We start from the raw sequence: 19713 nt of genomic DNA, 5'->3' as shown, positions 1-19713 counted from the left end.
AGACTCTGTCTCAAAAAAAAAAAAAAAAAAGGGCTGAGGCTGAGCGGTAGACTGCCTAGCTGATTTAAAACTACATGTAGATTCATAAATCTACATGGGTTCAATCCGCAGCACCACATAAAAATAAATACATAAAGGTATTGTGTCAAACTACAACTGAAAAATAAATATTAAAAAAAAAAAAAACTGAAAAGACCTGAGGATGTGGATACGTGCTTAAGCGACCTTGGGTTCAATCCCCAGTATCAAAAGAAAAGACAAGAAACAAAAAATCAGAGCTGACGAAAGTCCTTAAAACAGTATTTACTACAACCCTTCAATGAATGCTCATTGGCTCCTTTTCTTCAATCCAAACCCTCTCAGTATTCAAACCCTACATTCTGTTACATCTATCAATTCAAAATGACAACTTAATATTCTTCAAAAGAAGCATTCCACTCAATGTCTCTTCAATACGCCCTAATGGCAAAATGTATTCATTCATCATTATGAAGTACATATTATTTGCCAGGTGCCATAAATAAAAAGTGGGGGGAAAAAGGTTTTTGTTTTTGTTTTTAGGAACTATCACAGAGGTTCTTAACTAAGGTGCACATGAGGATCACCAGGGAATGCTTTTTTTTAATATAATACTGTGACTCATCACTGAAGATTTTGATTCAATAGGCCTGGACTTAAGCCCAAGAATCTATTTACTGAAACAGCTTACTAACACCCAGCAGTGAAAAGGTAAATATTCAACTACAATACAGTGGCTAAATGCTTCAAGAAGATGTGTACTAAGTACCACACAGGCACCAAAGGAGGGCACCCAACCTTGGGAGGAAAAAAAGGGGGGAGTAGAGAGCAATGTTTACCAGAAATGAAGATACTTTAATTCAAGCTTGAAAAATAAGATGATGACTAGGTGAGTGAGGAGAGAAAGCAGTTCCAAGAAGAAAAAAACACCATAAATAAAAATAGAACCAACTGCGATGAGAAACTACAGGGAACTATAAAAATAGCATGTGCATTCAGAAAGCTACAAATACTTCAGTAGAGCTGAAACAGAATGCCAGTAAAGAACACTGGAGAGGTAAGCTGGGCCAAAACACAAAAGGTCTGCTATGCTATGATGGGGAGCTTGGGAATAATAATAAAAGCAATAAAAACACAAATAAGTAAATAAATAAAAAGAAATTAAGCAAGGGGAAGACATAAGCACAAAGAAAAGAGGAGATGCAGAAAAACAGACTACTGTTAAGTGTCCAGGTAAGAAATATAGGCCATTCAAATAAGGCAACAGGGACAGGATATAACTTTGGAACTGCTGCAGGTGGGTGCAGGAAGTGGGAATAGCTCTTTTTAAGCCTCTAATAGGCCAGCAGCTCAGGAGTCTGAGGCAGGAGGATCACAAGTTCAAAACTAGCCTCAGCAACATAGTGAGGCCCTGCCTCTATAAAATATAAAAAGGGGCTGGCAATGTTGTTCAGTAAGCCCCTCTGAGTTCAATCCCAGGTACCAGAAAACAGCCTCTAATAGAGGTGCCAGCTAAATGTGAGGGCACATTCCTATAATCCCAGCTTCTTTGGAGGTTGAGGAAGGAGGATCACAAGTTTGAGATCAGCATGGGCAAATTAGAGAGAACCTATCTCAAAATAAAAAGGGCTGGGGATATAACTCAATGGTAGAGCACCCCCTGGTTCAATCCCCAATAACATGGATAATTATAAAGATGCCATCCTCAGAAATAGAATACAGAAATGAAGAAAACTAATGAATTCAGTTATGAACAGCATTATGCCATTCACGAGTACCTATTATGTACCAAATATTAGGCCTCTAATTAGACATATAAACTAAACTTTTTTAAAAACATTTTTTATTTACTCTTATTAGTTATACATGACTAAGCTTTTATTATTGTCCCTAGATGAAAAATTCATGAGAACCAAGTAAGACTTTAAAATGTGATGTTTGTAAGGTGTATTTGTGTTTTATAAAAAAGTTAACTACACCTAAATGAAGAATAGTAGGTCTCCAAAGAATTATCTGGAGTATGAGCTAATCACCTTCAACATCTCATCTGAGCTCTTACAACATGCCTCATTTTTCTCATCCATTTTCTCATTCATAAAAAAACGAATGGTTAAAACCTACATGGAGGAACTGAGAGTATAGCTCAAGGATATAAAGCACTTGCATAGCACATATGAGGTCCTAGGTTTCAATTCCCAAAACTATCTTCTTCGGAAAAAAAAAATTATTTGTAGTTCAAATCATATAAAAAGATTAAAACAATTCCAGCAAAGCTTGTAAATATATGTGGTTATTATATCTAGATATAAAAAGGAAGCACACAGTAATAACAACAAAATTACCTGTAGATCTCATTGGATACACTCCAGCAACCTATGCTAAACACATTACTAACATTTTTACATTACTAAGATTTTTTAAAATTAAAATACAAATAATTAAGAGATCACTGCATTGGAACAATAGTTAAATGATTTCCAAGGTCTATTTTAACACTAAAATACCTCCCACTGGAAATTTATGAACCATCCTCTTTCATTTAAACGAATAAACCAAGCTCTTCATATGAAGACAGTATGATTTGACTTTTTTCTTTTTTAGTCAACTGAAGTTTGGAAAATACAAAACAAACAACAAAAAAAACAAAATTGCATGTAATTTCCCCACAAAATATTGTTACACGGATATAACAATATTTTGTGGTAATTCCACCCAGTTGTTAACCCATATACATCACTCCAAATAAAAAACCTAAAGCCTATTTTCTAGAAAATAAATCCACAAATTAAAGAATTTCATCTGGTATACAATAACCTTCATATGATTTTTTTGGATCCCCACATCCATATCCATTCTCACTACAGATTCACTGCAATTCTCATTTTGAAACAATTTTCCTTATAAATCCCTCTTCCCTCCACGAAGCTAAGTTTCTTCAGACCAAAAATAAATTTATATTTATTTCATTGTTGTGCATTTTACAAGGCTTCTGACCCACAACAATCTCTCCCGAATTTGAGATTACAGGGAGAGAGAGGGATTTGAATTTGAATCGATAAACTCTTAACAATTTAAAGAATATTTAATTAACAGCAGGTATGATATATGATACATATAGAAACTAGAATAATTTAACAAATTGTCCCCTTGTTAAAACCCGCAGGGAACTTTCCTTAATAGAGAAAAACTGTCTTAGCAATCATTTGACTATAGTATATCTATGGCATCTAAAGAGTTTGCACACCTTGAAAATCCTGTTGAAGCAGGCCACTTCCCAAAGTTGTAAACAAGTTTATTTATATTATTTATATTGTCAGGCTGTAAATATTTTCTTCAAAGAAAAAAAAAGTTGCAGATAAACTAATCCTTCCAACTTCTTTTTTTAAATATATCTTTTTAGTTGTAGGTGGACACATACCTTTTTATTTTTATTTTTGTGGTGCTGAGGATCAAACCCAGGGCCCCATACATGCAAGACAAGTGCTCTACCTTTGAGCCACAGCCACAGCTCCTACTTCTTCCAAATTCTAAAGGGCACTGACAGCAGTGATATTTGTTATTTTTGTATTTTTATTTTTGTATATTAGAGATTTATGCACTCTAACAACCTTGAGCCGGGGGTTGCAGTTCAATGGTAGCATGCAAGCAAAGCCTGGCTTCAATTCCCAGAATCACAAAATAAATTTAAAAAATAAAATAAAATCTTTAGGTAACCATGAAAAATGAAAACACGTGTCCTCACAAACATCTGTACATTAAAGTTCACAGTAGCATCATCCAAAATAACCAAAAAGTAGAAATTACCCTAAAGTCTACCAACTTATAAAAAAAATACAGCAGATATATACAATGGAACATTATATAGAAACAATGATATAACACATGGAGGAACTGAGTGCTTGTGGTGTGCTGTGTTGGGAATTGAACCTAGGGTTTTTCACATCCTAGGCAAGCACTCTGTAGTTAAGCTGTATCCCCAACCACTTAACATTAATCTCTAAGTGGAGAAAAGCAGTCACAAAAGGTCATATATTGCATGATTATTTACATGAAATGTCCAAAACAAGCAAATCCATAGAGATAGAAGTAGACTAGTGGTTGCCTAGGGTAGGGGAGTAACTGCTACTGGGTAAAAGATCTGGGAGAAAAGGAAAATGTTCTAAACTTGTGATGATGGTTACAACTGTGTGAATATAATGAAGACCACTGAATTGTACACTTCAAATGAGTAAATTATGTATCAATAAGGCTGTTATTTAAAAAAATCTTTAGAGCCACCTATTTCCACAAACCTAAAACAACCTTCCTAATGAAACTTGTAAAAACACAAGAAAAATACCTCAGAGTTGGCAGTGGATAGCTCAGTGGTACAGTACTTGCCTAGTACTGGTAAGGCCATGAGTTCGATCCTCAGCACCACAAAAAATAAAATAAAAAAATAAGTACTTAAACTATTGTAAAAGCACTTACTAAAGTCAATTCATAGACAAATCCACGTCAGATAAATCTTGTGAAACCATTAATAGAGCATTAAAAAAAAAAAAACCTTAATCCGAGTGCAGTGCAGTAGTGCAAGCCTGTAATTCATGCCAGGCCTGAACATAGAAAGACCCCCATCTCAATCAATTTCTTAAAATGTGAATTTTAAATATGAATACAAAAATATGAATAACATTCCTCTGAAGAAAGTTCAATAACCCTCCAACTTCAAGTTTTACCACTAATGCCATATACACCCTTCAAGCCAAGTTCCTCAACCAAATTTCCAAGTATTCAACTTACCTGGGCAGGGACTATAGCCCATTGGTTGAGCAAGATTGGCCTAGCATGTATTCAGCCTTTAGTTCCATCCCCAAGGTTGTAAAAATAAATAGATAAGTCCATTGACCTAAACTCACCCAACTTACTGATAATCTCTGCACCACTTCTCACAACATTTCCACCAGGGAATCAAGTGTCAGGGCAACCCACAGCTAAACCTGAACTGAAGCTACTGTCCCATTATGGCTCCTTACTATATCCAGAAGATAAAGTGACTAAAGGAAAATATGGGACAAGAATACAGAAACTGGGGGGTGGGGGGAGGCACTGAAGAGGGTAAGGCAGGATGATTACAAATTTGAGTTCAGTCTGAGCAATTTAATAAGACCCTGTCCCGAAATAAAATAAAAAATAAAAAGCCTAGCACACAAGACTCCGGGTTCAATTCCCAGTATGAAAAAATATATTTATATATACACTACTCTACTCTTAGCACTCAATACTTTGTTGGCATTGTGTTATAATTACTCCCTCTGAGTGTGAAAGATATTTTATAAAAGTGAATATATAGGTTTGGGGGTTTTGTTTTGTTTTTTTGTTTGTTTTGTTTTTGTTTTTTTTGGTACCAGAAATTGAACCCAGGGGTCCTTTACCACTGAGCTACACCCCCAGCCTTTTTATTTTTAATTTTTAGACAGGGTCTCACTAAGTTGCTTAGGGCTTCCCCCAAGTTGCTGAGGTTGGCTTTGAACTAGCAATCCTCCTGCCTCAGCCTCCAAAGTTGCTAGAATTACAGACATGTGTCACAACAACCAGCTAGATAGAATCTTTCCACAACACCCAGAAGCATAATTCTGTCCTCAGGCTTAGCCTGTAGAAAGTATTCCCCAAGTACCCTTGCCTGAGAAAAAGGGAGACCCATGCACAAAAGACATGTTCCTCTCCTCAAATTACTGAATAAAGTAATGAAAAGTAAAAACATCCAATCACTCGGTAATTTACAAGGCACTTCAAGCACATTCCTAACTGAAATTGAAAACCTAAGGCTGGAAGTGTATATGTCTAGAATGCACAAGGCCTTGGTTTCAAACCCAGCACTACCAAAAATTTAAAAAGGAGAAATGAAAAAAAAAAAGGCTTTTCCTAACTGCTATATTTTTTTCTTTTACTAAGAATCTCACTCTTTCCATTCCCCTTTTCTTTAGCCACAACAAATTCAGCAAATTCTATAACCTCCTGTTCTTAACTTACCCCACTAGATTTTCCTAACATATATCCTCTTTTCCCACTGTGACATCTCACTACCACCTATCACATAATTTTTTTTCTCTAATTCCACATCAAAAACCTTCTAAAACAACACACAAACTGCCATCACAGAGTTCAAGTTCAATACAGCATTAGAAAACTGAACTCTTTTTTGGTTCAGCCTATGTGCTTTGTTACTTGAGCTATATCCATAGCTGAAACATTGGACCAAGATAATTCCCAGTTATAGTCAAAGAAGAGCTGCTGATGGTTCTTTTGCCCAAGTACATACTAAGCCTTGTGAACTCAGAATATAATGGAAAAGGCCTTTAAGAGAAGAGGTACAAGAGACAACAAAATATGAAAGATGGATTATTTACTTAAATTAACTAAATGCTTCTACACCAAATATAGAGGCCCCTGAGAAAACTACCCCCCAAAACAGGAGATTCATAGCTAGACAGTAGTACATCAGCAGAAACAAAAAAACGGAGTCCAAGAAATGACAGGACTCCCCAAAGTTTCAAGAATACTTGGGTTCCCTCCCAGTTTAACACAGTACTTCCTAGTAATTACAAGGTAAAAGGATTAACTCCCAGTACTGGAGAGTAAGAATGACAGACACACCAAAGATCTGTGTCGGCACACCACGTGTATCTCCTATAGGCTTTCAATCTTTGGTGTATACTGATAAATCCTAGTGCCAACGACTACAAGCAAAAGTGAGTAAGCTCTGTGGAACTGTCCTTTCCCCCAGAGCAGATCATCCATCTACCTCTGCCCCTTATAATCCAATACAGAGGCCAAAGTTCAACCAATGGACCTTCAAATTTTTTCCCTATTTCATCAGTCTACTTTATCTCTCAGCAGTTTACAGAGAAAACAGATTTCACAACATGAGAATAAAACATTCACAACAAGTCAAAGACTTGACCTTCAGTTTTACATGATGAAACTTTCAATGCTATTCAAAAAATAAATCAACTTGTAAAAATTACTGTTAAATAAACAATTTTTAAGATACACAACCCATTTAAACGGGAAGGTGTTTTCAAGTATTTTGATCCATATCTATTGTCTGGTTTACTATAATTTTACAGCCCACCTCCCAGAAATAAATTCACCTTCCCTTACTTCCCCCTCCAACAATCTCATTTTAGCACAAAAATTAGGTCTTTGAAGTTCCTTACAGTATCAAATATGATCATCTTATTTATTAAACCACATTACATGTAACTTATTTATATTCTTAAAATAGAAAAAAATCCAAGAGAGATGGCTCACACCTGTAATCCCAGCTAACTGGGAGGCTAAGGCAGGAGGATCAAAAGTTCAAGACCCGTTTGGGCAACTTAGACTCTATCTTAAAATACAGGGGGTCGAGGAAAGGATAAGTAATGCAGTTCAGCAGTAAAAAACTTGCCTAGCATACACAAAGCCCTGGGTTAGAAACCCAGACTTTTAACATACATTATATCATCTCAACACATACTCTTAAGCTCTTAAATTCTCAAACTTTTATTTAAAAGGTCTCATGCTAGCTGGGTGTGGTAGTACATACTTCTAATTCCAATGACTCAAGAGGCTGAGGCAGAAGGATCACAATTTTGAGACCAACTTCAACAGCTTAGTAAGACTCTCAGCAACTTAGCAAGACCCTGTCTCAAAATTTAAATTTTTTTTTAATTTATAAAAGGACTGACAGTGTAGCTCAGTGATAAAGCACCCCTGGGTTGAATCCCCAGTATCAATAAATGAATAAGTAATCTTTAAAAATAAAGTATCAAAGAGGGACAACCAGCTAATAAGAGAATTTGCTACCACAGGCAGAAAAATCCTAATTTCAAAAAGTAATCACTATAATCCCAGTGATTTGGGAGGCTAAAGCAGGAGGACTGTGAGTTCAAGGCCAGCTTCAGCAACTTGGTAAGCCCCTCAACTTAAGACCTGGTCAAACTAAAAAACTAAAAAGGGTTGAGAATGTTGCTCAGTGGTACAGCACCTCTGGGTTCAATGCCTAGTACCAAAAAAAAAAAAAAAAGTTAAGACATAGTTCAGTAAACTTGGTGGTATGGCCCTTGCCTAGATTATGCACAGTCCTGGGTTTGATCCCCAGTATTGCAAAAAAAGTGAAAATAAATAAAATTGTGAAAGTGACTGCTCATAAATGGCAGTAATTATGAGAGAAATAAAGTACATGGCACAACAAATCATTCACTTCCCTCTAACACTGCTGGCTGGCATCACAGCCAGTGATATTCTTCCCTTCCCCAGTTCACTGGTGGAAGCACTCTGCCAATATGATCTTAAACCTCATTCCATTGTGTCAAAAGGCCATTTTTTAAAATATTTTAGTTGTAGATGGACTCAATATCTTTATTTTGTTTATTTATTTTTTTATGTGGTGCTGAGAATCGAACCCAGTGCCTCACACATGCCAGGCAAGTGCTCTACCATTGAGCCACAACCCCAGCTCCCCAAAACGCCATTTTTAAAAATAAAAAAAGGCTCAGAAAACAGGTACCACCAGAGAGGAATAATAGCCCAGTAGAATATGGTGGCAATAGATCACTTTATATTGAGTCATGTTCTCTCTACAGAGATAAACTTCCCACATTGCCACTTTGAACACTTACAAAAACAGAGCAGGAAAAAAGTAGACCCTAGCACATCAATGCTCTTGTGATAGGAAAAAAGTCTCCAGTAATTTAAAAAAAAAAAAAAAAAAAAAAAAAAAAAAATCAACATTACTTGTATTTATCTCCTTACTATCATGTTTATATATCAAATTTGGCCAGCAAAACTGTCTCAAAATAATTCTTTTACTTCACAAAGCGCTATTCTTTTGCAATAGTTCTGTCCTATCTTAAGGCAGAAGTCTATCTAGAGCATTTGCATAAAAAACCAAAAAGACTTATTTCAAAATTAGGTTCTAGGGCTGGGTTGTAGTTCAGTGGTAGAGCATTGCCTAGCATGTGTGAGGCACTAGGTTCAATTCTCAGCACCACATATAAATAAAATATAGGTACACTGACAATTAAAAAAATATTAAAAAAAAAAAAAACAGGTTTAAGGGCATGCCTATAATCCAGCTAAGGCAGACTAAGGCAGAAGAATCACAAGTTCAAGGCCAGCCTCGGAAACTTAGTAAGACCCTGTCTCACAATAAATGGACCATTTATATAAATTCAGTGGTACAGTGACCCTGGGTTTAATCTCCAGAAAGCGCGCGGGTGGCGGGCAGCACCGCGGGGACTGACAGCTTCTCTCTCATAACTAGGCTTCAGTTCCTCATCTCTCTAAAAAAGGATATTACTGCCCTCATGGGATTGTTGTAAAGATTAAATATAGGAAGTATATAGTCCAGTGTCTACAACATAAGTTCTCACTAAATGCTATTATCAGTAGTTTTCAAACACCGCTTCTCCATTAAGACCTAGCAGACAGATCCAAAGGCCTCTTAACCTTCTTATCAGTAACAGTGGCTAATAAGAGTATAAATTCTCCACCTAGAGATATGCACCTTTGTTCTTCAATTGTACTGCACTCACCACCTTGGTACCCTGACCAAGTGACCTCTACCTCTTGCCATGTTTCCCAGCAGAACAGCTATAAGATCTATAAGATCCTCTATTTCACCTGAGGACAAAACTGAAAACTTTCTGGACTTCCTTCATTTTGTCAACATAAAATTTCAGAATACCTCCAGGAAAAGGTACATGAAAACACAACAGCCTCTGCCCTAGAATAGGTCAGTCCAGGAGGTGAGTTAAACACCAAAACCATAAATTACAAGGTAGTACAATGACTGTAAATGTAATCTATGGGTAGCCCAAAACAAACATACCACAGCAACTACCCAGAGTTCTCTACTGTTGTTCATTATCTCATGTGTCCAGTCTAACAGAATTGTGTGGTAGTGGTAAATACCAATTCCAAGTGGGGGTCTCCAGTTTAGGACCCCTGGGAAGGGAACAGGTTTTGCCATTTAATATTATTAACTCAAGTTTGCTAACTGACCTGGATAAAACTGCTCCATAAGTCAAGATGTGATTCCTTATGATTGGGCTCAGCCTAAGACAGGCCAGAGTAAGCCTTCAATGAATACTTGACTGGGGGTGTAGCTCAGTGGTAGAGCACGGCCTGCCTTAGCATGTGCAAGGCCCTGGGTTCAATCCTGGGTTCAATGCTGCAAAAATTTAAAAAAACAAAACAAAACAAAAACAAAAACAAAAACCACTTGTTGACTTGCACAACACAACCAAATTTTAGATCGTAGAGCTCTGCCAAGGATTGACCAAGAGTTTGATTTGCCCACTTAGTAAAGAATAAGCTGAGCACTTTGATTTGCCTTTCAGCTTCATTCGACAGTCTACCATTAGGAAACCCAACGTAAGATTTTATAGATATATAATACAGATTTTAAACACTAATGTTTGTAATTTTTAAACACTGTTTAGCCAACTAAGGTAGAAATAACAGGTTTTCTGCCTTTGCCCATTACACAGGTGTCACCCAAATCAAACACCTACCTTGAGTTTTCTCTATATTTCTCTACAGCTGCCTACAATATAATACCCACCCCAACCCTGGAATATTCTGCCTCTACCTCAAATTCAACATGTATACAAAATTTAATCCCCTTGTTCCCAAATCAGATCCCCTTTGTACTTTGCCCCTATTATTTCATTTTCTTAGGGAACCTAAGATTTCTACTTGAGTCAACAAAGTCTGCATGTCTCTGTTCCATACTATTCATATGGTGCCAGGGATCAAACCCAGGACCTCAAACATTAGGCAAATGTTCTACTACTGAGCTACACCCCAATCCCTCATACCTTCTTTTACACTGCTTACATCAGGTCTGTTAAACAGGTTATCCAATTAGTCTCAGCCATTACCCACTCCAATCTCATTACCAATTAAACCTTCCCAAACTTCAAATGAATAAAAGCCATTCCAAACCCAAAAAACTCTGTTGCATCCCAAAATAAATCTAAGCCTGGCATTCATGGCCTTTATCTCTGCAACCATATCCTTTTCCCCCAACCTTACTTGAAAGCTAAAGAGTTAGCGACTCATGCATTCAATACATTTCTTTGAAAGCTCTATCATAGGGCTGGGGATGTAGCTCAGTGATAGAGCACAACTGGATTTAATTCCCAGTACCAAAAAAAAAAAAAAAAAGAAAGAAAAAGTGTCCTAGATGCACAGGAAGCTCCCTATACATTATACTTCTTAGTATCCTCACCTACACATGCTTATGAAGCAGCACTGACACTGAGGATTTTGTCAGTAAAATAGAGACCTATGATCAATGTGTTGAGTAAGAGGATAAATTCTGACTGTTTCCACCATAGTACACTACTTTTTTTGAGGGATCAAGGGAAGCATAACTGAGAATTCAGATTTGCAAATGTGTTTTTGAGGCAAAACAGAAAGCATGAGAGGTCTAGTGAAAGATGTCAATTCTTGGGGCCGGGTTTGTGGCTCAGTGGTAGAGTGCTTGCCTAGCAGGCACGAGGCACTGGGTTCGATCCTCAGCACCACATAAATCTATAAAATAAAGATATTGTGTCCACCTAAAACTAAAAAATAAATGTATTTTTTTTAAAGCAGGCTTAAGCCTAAAAAAATTATTATAAAAAAAGAAAAAGTCAATTCTTTCTGCTAATCGGAACTCAGACTGGTTATATAAAATGAACCTTTGCAAGTTTAATCTACACCCAATTCCCAAAAATAGTCTGATTCAAAGTCTCATCTGCTGGTCAGGCAAAACTCTCCTGTTTGTAAAATACAGTCTGATTCCAGCTTTGGTTTTAAGTTAGTAAGATTAAAACTTTTCAAATTAAGCAAAATCAGGGAAATACAGAGGAATAAAACTGAACAAAGTATGTTGTGTGCACATATGAGTAAGTAACAGAGAGTCCCACTGTTACAGAGAATTACAATGCACTAATAAATTTTTAATTAACCAAAATCCAACAATTTCTTAGAGCAACAGAATAAACATGGTTATAACCTAAAAGCAACCAGGTGTGGTGGCACACACCTGAAATCCCACCAACTCCAGAGGTTGAGGCAAGAGGATCGCTTAACGAGGCCCTTAGCAACTTAGCAATTAGAAAATAAAAAAGGGCTGGGGATATAGCTCAGTGGTAAGGGCCATTGATTCAATCCCCAATACCAAAAAATTAAAATTAAAATAAATAAAAACCTAGGGGGAAGGGGATTAGCAAGGATGGTGGAATGTGATGGTCATCATTATACAAAGTACATGTATGAAGACTTGAATTGGGTGTCAACACACCTTATATAGAGATATGAAAAATTGTGGTATATATATGTTTTAAGAATTGTAATGCAGGGAGCCTGGGGTTGTGGCTTGGTGGTAGAATGCTCGCCTAGCATGCATGGGGCACTGGGTTCCAATCTCAGCACCACATAAATGTAATATAAAGATGTTGTAGCCACCTAAAACTTAAGAATAAATATTTTAAAAATAGTAATAATTGTAATGCAAAAGAAAAGTACATGTATAATGGCATAAATTGACGTGAACATACTTTATATAGATACGAAAAATTGTGCTTTATATGTGTAATAAGAATTGTAATGCATTCTACTGTTGTATATTTAAAAAAAATAAAATCAATTAAAAAAATAAAATAAATAAATAAAAACCTAAACACCACAACCAATCCCTCCTGATACAAAACATTAATCAGTTCCATTTCTTTTTTTTTTTTTTTTTTTTCAGAGTAGAAATTAGAAGTTTATTAAAGGACAGCAGAAAAGACTTCTCCCGGAGGAAGAAGGGGACCCAAGAGGTGGAATCCCAATCAGTTCCATTTCAACAATTTCACTTGAGCGGCTGATGCTGTTATCAACTTCCAACTACTTTCAATTATAACACCTTGAAAATAAGTCACCCAAACCCAACAAAAAAAAAATTTATAAAATATATTTGTCCTAAAAACAGCCTAAACAGTTCTTGAAATTATCTGATCGGTGGGGAAGGTATTCTTTACTAACAAGGTATTCCTAAAAATATTTTATGTACATTAAAACAGTCATTCATTCCATTTAATTAAATTAATTAATTTAAATTCATTCCATTTTAAATGATTTAGTTATTTACAATTTAGTACCCAAATGGAAAATTACCCAGTGACAATATGACAATGATCATTCTTTAAAACAAGTGACTCTTTTGTTTAGAACAAACTAAATTAGAAATTTAAGCTTTTAAAGACATTCATTGAAAGCAGTTATTGTAAGTGGATAGTGATTATAAAAGAGTTGGAAAGCTTAAATAGTGAACTTTTTTTTTACCTGATGTTCTGCATGAATGTTATCCCCAGTAGGCCATCGATGTTTGCTATTATTATAGCCGCCTCCACCACTTCCTCCTCCCCCAAGCTGCTCACCATGCTGCCTCTGAAAGAAGTAGTCCACCATAGCGTCGTCCTGTGAACGGCCTGCAACTCCTATGGATCCTGGGACAGGGCTGGAGTGTGTCCCAGCTGCAAGAGCCTGATTTGCAGCTGGTTGTGGCTGCGCTTGGGACCCTGTTCCAGATGTCAAAACAACAGGCATGTTGGGATTAGCTGGTTCTTGAGGGTGATGTTTCAGGTGGGGGCTGAAAGAGTCCTGCCAAAGCACTGCTTTTCTCTTCAAGACACATGCAACGCTCATTCCACCAACACCTAAGGACAGATAGGTTATATACGTTTAATATTTGCATTTTGAAACAACTTGATAGACACTAATAAAAATATGAACTCCACATCTTCTGCTATACAATCAACATTAACCAGTTTCTACCAAGCTGCCAATTTTATATTATACACACAAATTCCTAAACTAAAATCTTCATTTTTAAGTTGTTGAATCTCTGCTAATGTAAATAAAGGTAATTGATGGTCATGGTTCTGACAAGATATTGAAATCAGGACTCAATACCACAACTTCTGGGAAGCCTTTTCAAAAGGTAGCAATATAGGGGCTGGGATGTAGCTCAGTATTAGAACACTTTTTTAACATGTGAGACCCTGGTTTCCATTCCTATCCCTAAATTTAAAAATAAAAATAAAAAAAGAGCTGGGCACGGTGGGCATGCCTGTACTCCCAGCAACTTTAGCAGATTAGCGAGGTACTCAGCAACTCAGTGAAACCCTATCTCTAAATAAAATATAAAAAAGGACTGGGAATGTGGCTCAGTGGTTAAGCACTTCTTGGTTTAATCCCTAGTAACAAAAAAAGAAAAAAAAAAAAGTAAACAGACTTAGACTTCAATTGGTGGCTTCTGTACTGAGCTTACTTGCTCCTTAAGCCAACTGTGGTACATAGTTTTTAAATCAACAAGAGCTTTTTTTTTTTTTTTTTTTTGGTCAATGGACCTTTATCCTTTATTTCATTTATGTATAGGCAGTACTGACAATTAAACCCAGCACCTCACACACCAAAGAGCCACAACCCCAGCCCCTAAATCAACAAGAGCTTTTTAGAACAACTTTACTGCTGGATATACCAATAAACAAACTACGAAATAATCAATAGCTCAAGATTGTCTAATTTGAAAAGACCCTTTAAAATGCCCAACATATTCCACAGGATACTCCTTGAAGAAACAATTAGACATTCTGACCAAGAACAACAACAGAATATTCTTAGCCTAAACCCTCTCCTCAGCTGCTACTGATGAGGGGGGAAATTCAAGACTTTAACCAATAAAGTACAATTTAAATGTAATCTTATAATTATTCCATTAGTGCTTTGACACCTAGAAACAGAATGAGAAAAACCAAATTCACTTTACTAGAGTAGAAAGCCTCACTGTAAAACCAGAAATCTCACCAAATATAATGGCAAATATAATGCAGACATTATCTCATCACAGAAACTTTGAAAGGTAAGGATTTTCATTCCTATTTCCCAGATGAAAACATTAAGGCACAAAATTATGATATGCCCAAGGTCATTTAGCAAGTGAGTAGCAGAGAAGGCTCTCAATCTATTCTGTACCCAAACTTAGTTGTTTCTATCTGCACCCCTTGCAACAGTATCTCTCACCAGTCTCCTCCTCTGAAAGAAGCCTGAAAATGTTACTATTAAATATTACAATTTAAGTTCTAAAAATCAAAAAAGTTACATTTGTATATACAAAGTAAATAAATCAGTTACCAATTAACAAACATCTGTTCACAACCTCAGAGAGCCTAATTTCAATAGTCCAGTGCTCCATGTCTTATCACTCTTATTTCAAAACCAGATTTATGAAAAACCTATCTCTCCTGAATAATTAAGCCTCCTGACAAAGTAGCATTCACTTCTCACAACTAACTTGTGTTTGGAAGTCAGAAGTAAGAAGACACAATAGAATTTGTGATCTCTTCGAAGCCTAATTTGGAAATGCCTAGCCTAGGTTAACAACTCCAATCCATCAGAGGCTTCCTGGAGTACTGGTGTAGTTTAGTCTTCTAAACTTCTCAGTTTCTCTCTTCATGAATAAAATCTTGTCCTCGCTCAAGTAGCAAAATAAGTAAACCATGCCTGTTTCACCATCAGCTTTTGCAAAGTACAAAACAGCCTAATGCCTTCCCAACTCAATTTTCAAAAGGACTCATTACCTTGTTTCCAATAGTGGATAGTCCCATTTTCTTCCACCAGGGAATCTCAATCTATCTTTGTTTTAAAATATACCAGAAGCCCCAAAACCAAGTTTTGCCACTGAACAATATCTCTGAGCCTGTTTCTTCATCTAGAAAACAGAAAATATGCTTTCTCTATGCAATAGTATCTCTCACAAGTCCAAAATCTATGCAATAGTTTTGGGGTTTTTTTAATTATTATTATTAAAATATACAAAAGTTACAGATAAGTTTAAAGTCACCATGCTGAAGAGCCCACACATTAGTTACCACCAGTTAAGGCAATGCAGCTCCAAGCTCTAGAGAATTCCTAAAATAGTAAATGTAATCTTTTCTGATATAAAAGACCTGTCAAAATAGTTATCTAAAATGAATTTCCATATGAAAAAAGAATTTATCATGGAAGCACACTGAAAACAACCTCATTCCAAAAAGGGATGGGAGAGGCTGGTTTCTATAAAAATGTTCAAACAAAACAATTGGCTTTTGTAAAGCTATCTGTAGGGCCTGCAACTTCCTGCTTTACCTAATGAGGCAAGGTAGTTTCTCAAAGGAGAGAAAACCTGGCAGAAGGGACAATTTGAAAGTGAGAAAATACTTAAGTAATTAATGTATGTCTTGGGTAATTTTGTAATACCCTGTCACTACAGCACAAAAATTAAGAAACAGTCACCTAAATGTTAGTAAACAAAATTGTTAATACCTTTTAGGGAACTCTCAAAGTTCACTAAAAAGTTATGTTTAAACAGATTTCAAATGTAATTTTTTACAAATGACCCATGAAAATAAGTATTTTAAGCAACTAGAATTAGGTGTCAATTCTAGCTACTCTTCCATGTTTCCTGTTTACATCAAGGTGTGGATTTTTTTTCTTGTTTTGTTTTGATTATCATTAATAGAGTTTACTTCAAATAAAGGAACATGGTTTAATCTTTCTCCTCCTACTAAAATGGCTAGTGGTTTAAAAGGTGTTTATTTTTACCATGCTGAACAAACATTCTGTGGTCATAAATTTATTTTAAAGCAATTCATCTCAAATCCAAACTAAACAAATTCCAACTTCAAGAAGTCGGTGGCCTTCGACAAAATGAATTCAAGTGTGGTGAAGGCAAAAATACTAACTCGAAAGTTCATAATCTATTATTTCCCAAAGACCCAGATAAAGAATCAACAGCCACCAGAGTGTTTCAAAGTTAAAATTGGCAAGGGATCAGAATGTTTGTTTTGTTTACTAAAAACTACATCGGAAGCCACATACCTTGAGGGAGGCTTGTCTTGGTGATTTTGAGCGTATTCAAAATACGAACAAAAAGCTAAAGCTACAAACCTATTATCTGAGAACTGACTTTTAAAACAGAATACCCCCTTCAAAACAAAATTTTTTTTTAAAAAAGCCTCATAAAGCCGTAGTCTTAATAACAGGACTTGAGCAAAATGATCAATAACTAGAACAGTGTTTTCTAAATTGAACAATGAAGGGGTGAGGATTAAAGTTATGATGAGGACAAAGCCTTCTCTGGTAATTTGTGTGTGGGTTCTTTGGTTTGGGGTTGGGGTTGGCGGGGGAGGGGGACGACACTGGAGAAAACAAAGTTAGAGGAGCGTATTCCTCACTTGACGTGGGAGTGGTACTGGCAAGTAAAATAAATGACCTGTGTTTACCAAGCACGTTCGTGAGAACGCCAAGTGTCCAGTTATTGTGTGTGTGGATGGTTTTCCTGCTCCCGAGAGCAGAGCCCCTCGGAGTTAAGAGACACACCAGTACAGACAGGCTCCTCCGAGAGGAGGAACCTACCCCAAACACCAGCTCTCACGGAAACAAAAGGCCACAAAGCACCCAGGAGCCTCAAAAGCGATCTGAAACTTCCTGATCGCCACTTCTCCACATTTAAAGCTTGCAAAGTTCCCCCACGGCGGGTCTCGCCCGTGGACCCGGGCCACGGCTGCTTCTCCTGTGCTTTATTGTTCCCCCTCCATCGGCGCTGCCACGGAAGCTCAGGAAGTCGAAGAATCCCGGGGTGGCACAGAATTACACTCCATGGCCACACAGAGGAATCCGGGCTTCGCAAACCCGTCAAAAAAGCAACCCGAACGGCAACATCCATCTCCGGAGACTCCCAACAAGGCCGAGCACAAACACAGAGACGCCTCTGGGCTCCGGGCCCGGGCCTAAACCCCCGGCCTTCTCCTCGCTTCGACCCCGCTCCCCACCCCCTCCCTCCTGTGATAACAATAGGGGCCTTGCTGCTGACTCCAAAACATGTACGAAGAACAGCGAGTGAGGAGCCTCAGCCAGGGCCCCGGCGGCTTTTCCAAAGCCCTTCTCACCCCACCAAACGCTCTCAAACACCAATACGAAGGGATAATCTGCTCGCTAGGGGTGCGGAGTAGCGTTTGGGACCCGCGGGGTGCGGATACTCACGGGCGGAGCGGTAGGATGAAGATGGATTTCAGCCCCCCGATCTTCTCTCTCCGGCGCTCTCGCTCCCCCTTACCTTTCACTCCGACAACATGGCGGCCCACTGGGGACTGGGCTGGCGCGGTGCATCATGGGATAGGCTCTGGCCCCGGCTCCGGCGGTGGCAGCGGCGTGTGCCGAGAAGGCAGAGCGGCTCTGGAACAGGTTGCCTGGTTGCCATGCCAACCCGGGGCCTGTGTGAACTTGGGAAACTTGCAAGCAACACAACCGCTGCGCGCGCGAGTGCCCGCCCGCTGGGCGAGCGCGCGCCGCCGAGGGCAGAAGGCGGGATGCCCCTGGCCGGCACCTGAGCGCGCACGGTGCGCGCGGGCGCGGGGCTGAGCTCGGCCGGAGCTGGGCAGGCTGGCGGCGCGGGAGGCCCGCGAAGTCCTGCGCGCGGTTCTCTGCCCAGGGAGCCCGCCCGCAGGTTATTCCAGCTTGGCGGCGCCCGCAGGGCTCTGGCCTTAGACGTGGGCAGGACAAATACCTAACTTAACATCGCCAGCCGGAGGCGTTATTTAACCTTCCTGCCTCCATTTCCCCATTTGTGAAATAAAGAGGTAAATAGTAACACCTCCCTAACTGAGGGATTAGGGGAATAGCATATGCAAAATACTTAGCACAGTACGGGGACTAAGCAAGGCCACACAGCACAATTTGCAAGATCCCAGGGCAAAATGAAAACGCGAGCCTCCTGGTTCAAAAATGATCATGAATTTTAAGATGGCGACAAGAGAACATTAAACCAAGAACATGGGGGTGCTGGGGTTGTGGCTCAGTGGTGGAGCACTTGCCTAGCATGTGTGACGCCCTGGGTTCGATTCTCAGCACCACATACAAATAAATTTTTTAAAAAATCATCAACTAATAAAAATATTTTAAAAATAAAAAATAAATAAATAAACCAAGAACATGAACCCAACCCGACTAAAAAGCACTCAGTCTCAATGTCAGCTGCTGTCATTCTGTCCTGGTTCGAGAAAGAAGGGAAATGTGGCCATCTGATCAAAATGACTGTTTTAAGTCAGTAGTATTTGATAAGATAGTTATGTTATTTCAAACTAAACTCAGAGTGGATTGAATACTTAGGCAAACCACAATCTTATTTAAAAAAAAAAAAAAAAAAAAAAAAAAACCTGAAGATACTGGGGGAAAAAAAGTGAGCTGTATAATTGGAGGAGTTGTATATATATTTATGAATCAAAACCAATAGATCATAAAAAGGTGGAAAGAAACGTAACCATCTACACAGGAAAAGAGGCCATCAACAAAGTAAAACTAACAAGAAAATGGTTAAGAACATTTGCAATATATATGGAAGGCAAATAAAGATGATAAATATAAAACTTCTCTAATCAATTTAAAAAAAAAAAAATCCAAGCTTACAGCCATTGCACTCACACTGTAATTCAAGCTCAGGAAGCTGAAGCAAGAGGATAGCAAGTTTGAGGCCAGCCTGGGTAATTTAGTGAGCTCACCTCAAAATAACACATAAAAAAGGGGATGTAGCTCAGTGGTAGAGCACTTGTGTAGCATATGCCAGGCCCTGGATTCCATCTCCTCTACTGGCCAAAA

At 38.0% G+C, this 19713-nt stretch overlaps 1 protein-coding gene across 15 annotated transcripts in view; it reads right to left on the bottom strand.

Annotated features, from left to right (window-relative positions):
* Positions 1-18317, bottom strand: part of Pum1 (pumilio RNA binding family member 1) — a 122540-nt gene extending 104223 nt beyond the window's left edge. For 14 of the 15 annotated variants that reach the window (XM_046469458.2, XM_058570954.1, XM_058570955.1 and 11 more), the window contains exons 1-2: positions 18103-18252; positions 13363-13736 (exon numbers count right to left, since the gene is read on the bottom strand). In XM_046469458.2, coding sequence (XP_046325414.1) covers positions 13363-13725 — 363 coding nt within the window. In that variant the 5' untranslated portion in view covers positions 13726-13736; positions 18103-18252. Of the gene's footprint in view, positions 1-13362; positions 13737-18102 lie in introns of all 15 variants that reach the window. The other variant, XM_058570952.1, reaches the window with a different exon arrangement.
* Between the last annotated feature and the right edge of the window lie 1396 nt (positions 18318-19713).

Source organism: Marmota monax, unplaced genomic scaffold (genome assembly GCF_021218885.2).
Source record: "Marmota monax isolate L192 unplaced genomic scaffold, Marmota_monax_Labrador192_F-V1.1 WCK01_AAM20220418_F8-fsc00008, whole genome shotgun sequence".
In the NCBI taxonomy this organism is placed as follows: domain Eukaryota; kingdom Metazoa; phylum Chordata; class Mammalia; order Rodentia; family Sciuridae; genus Marmota; species Marmota monax.
Note: the sequence above shows the minus strand (reverse complement) of the source record. Positions and strands in the feature narration are given on the sequence as shown.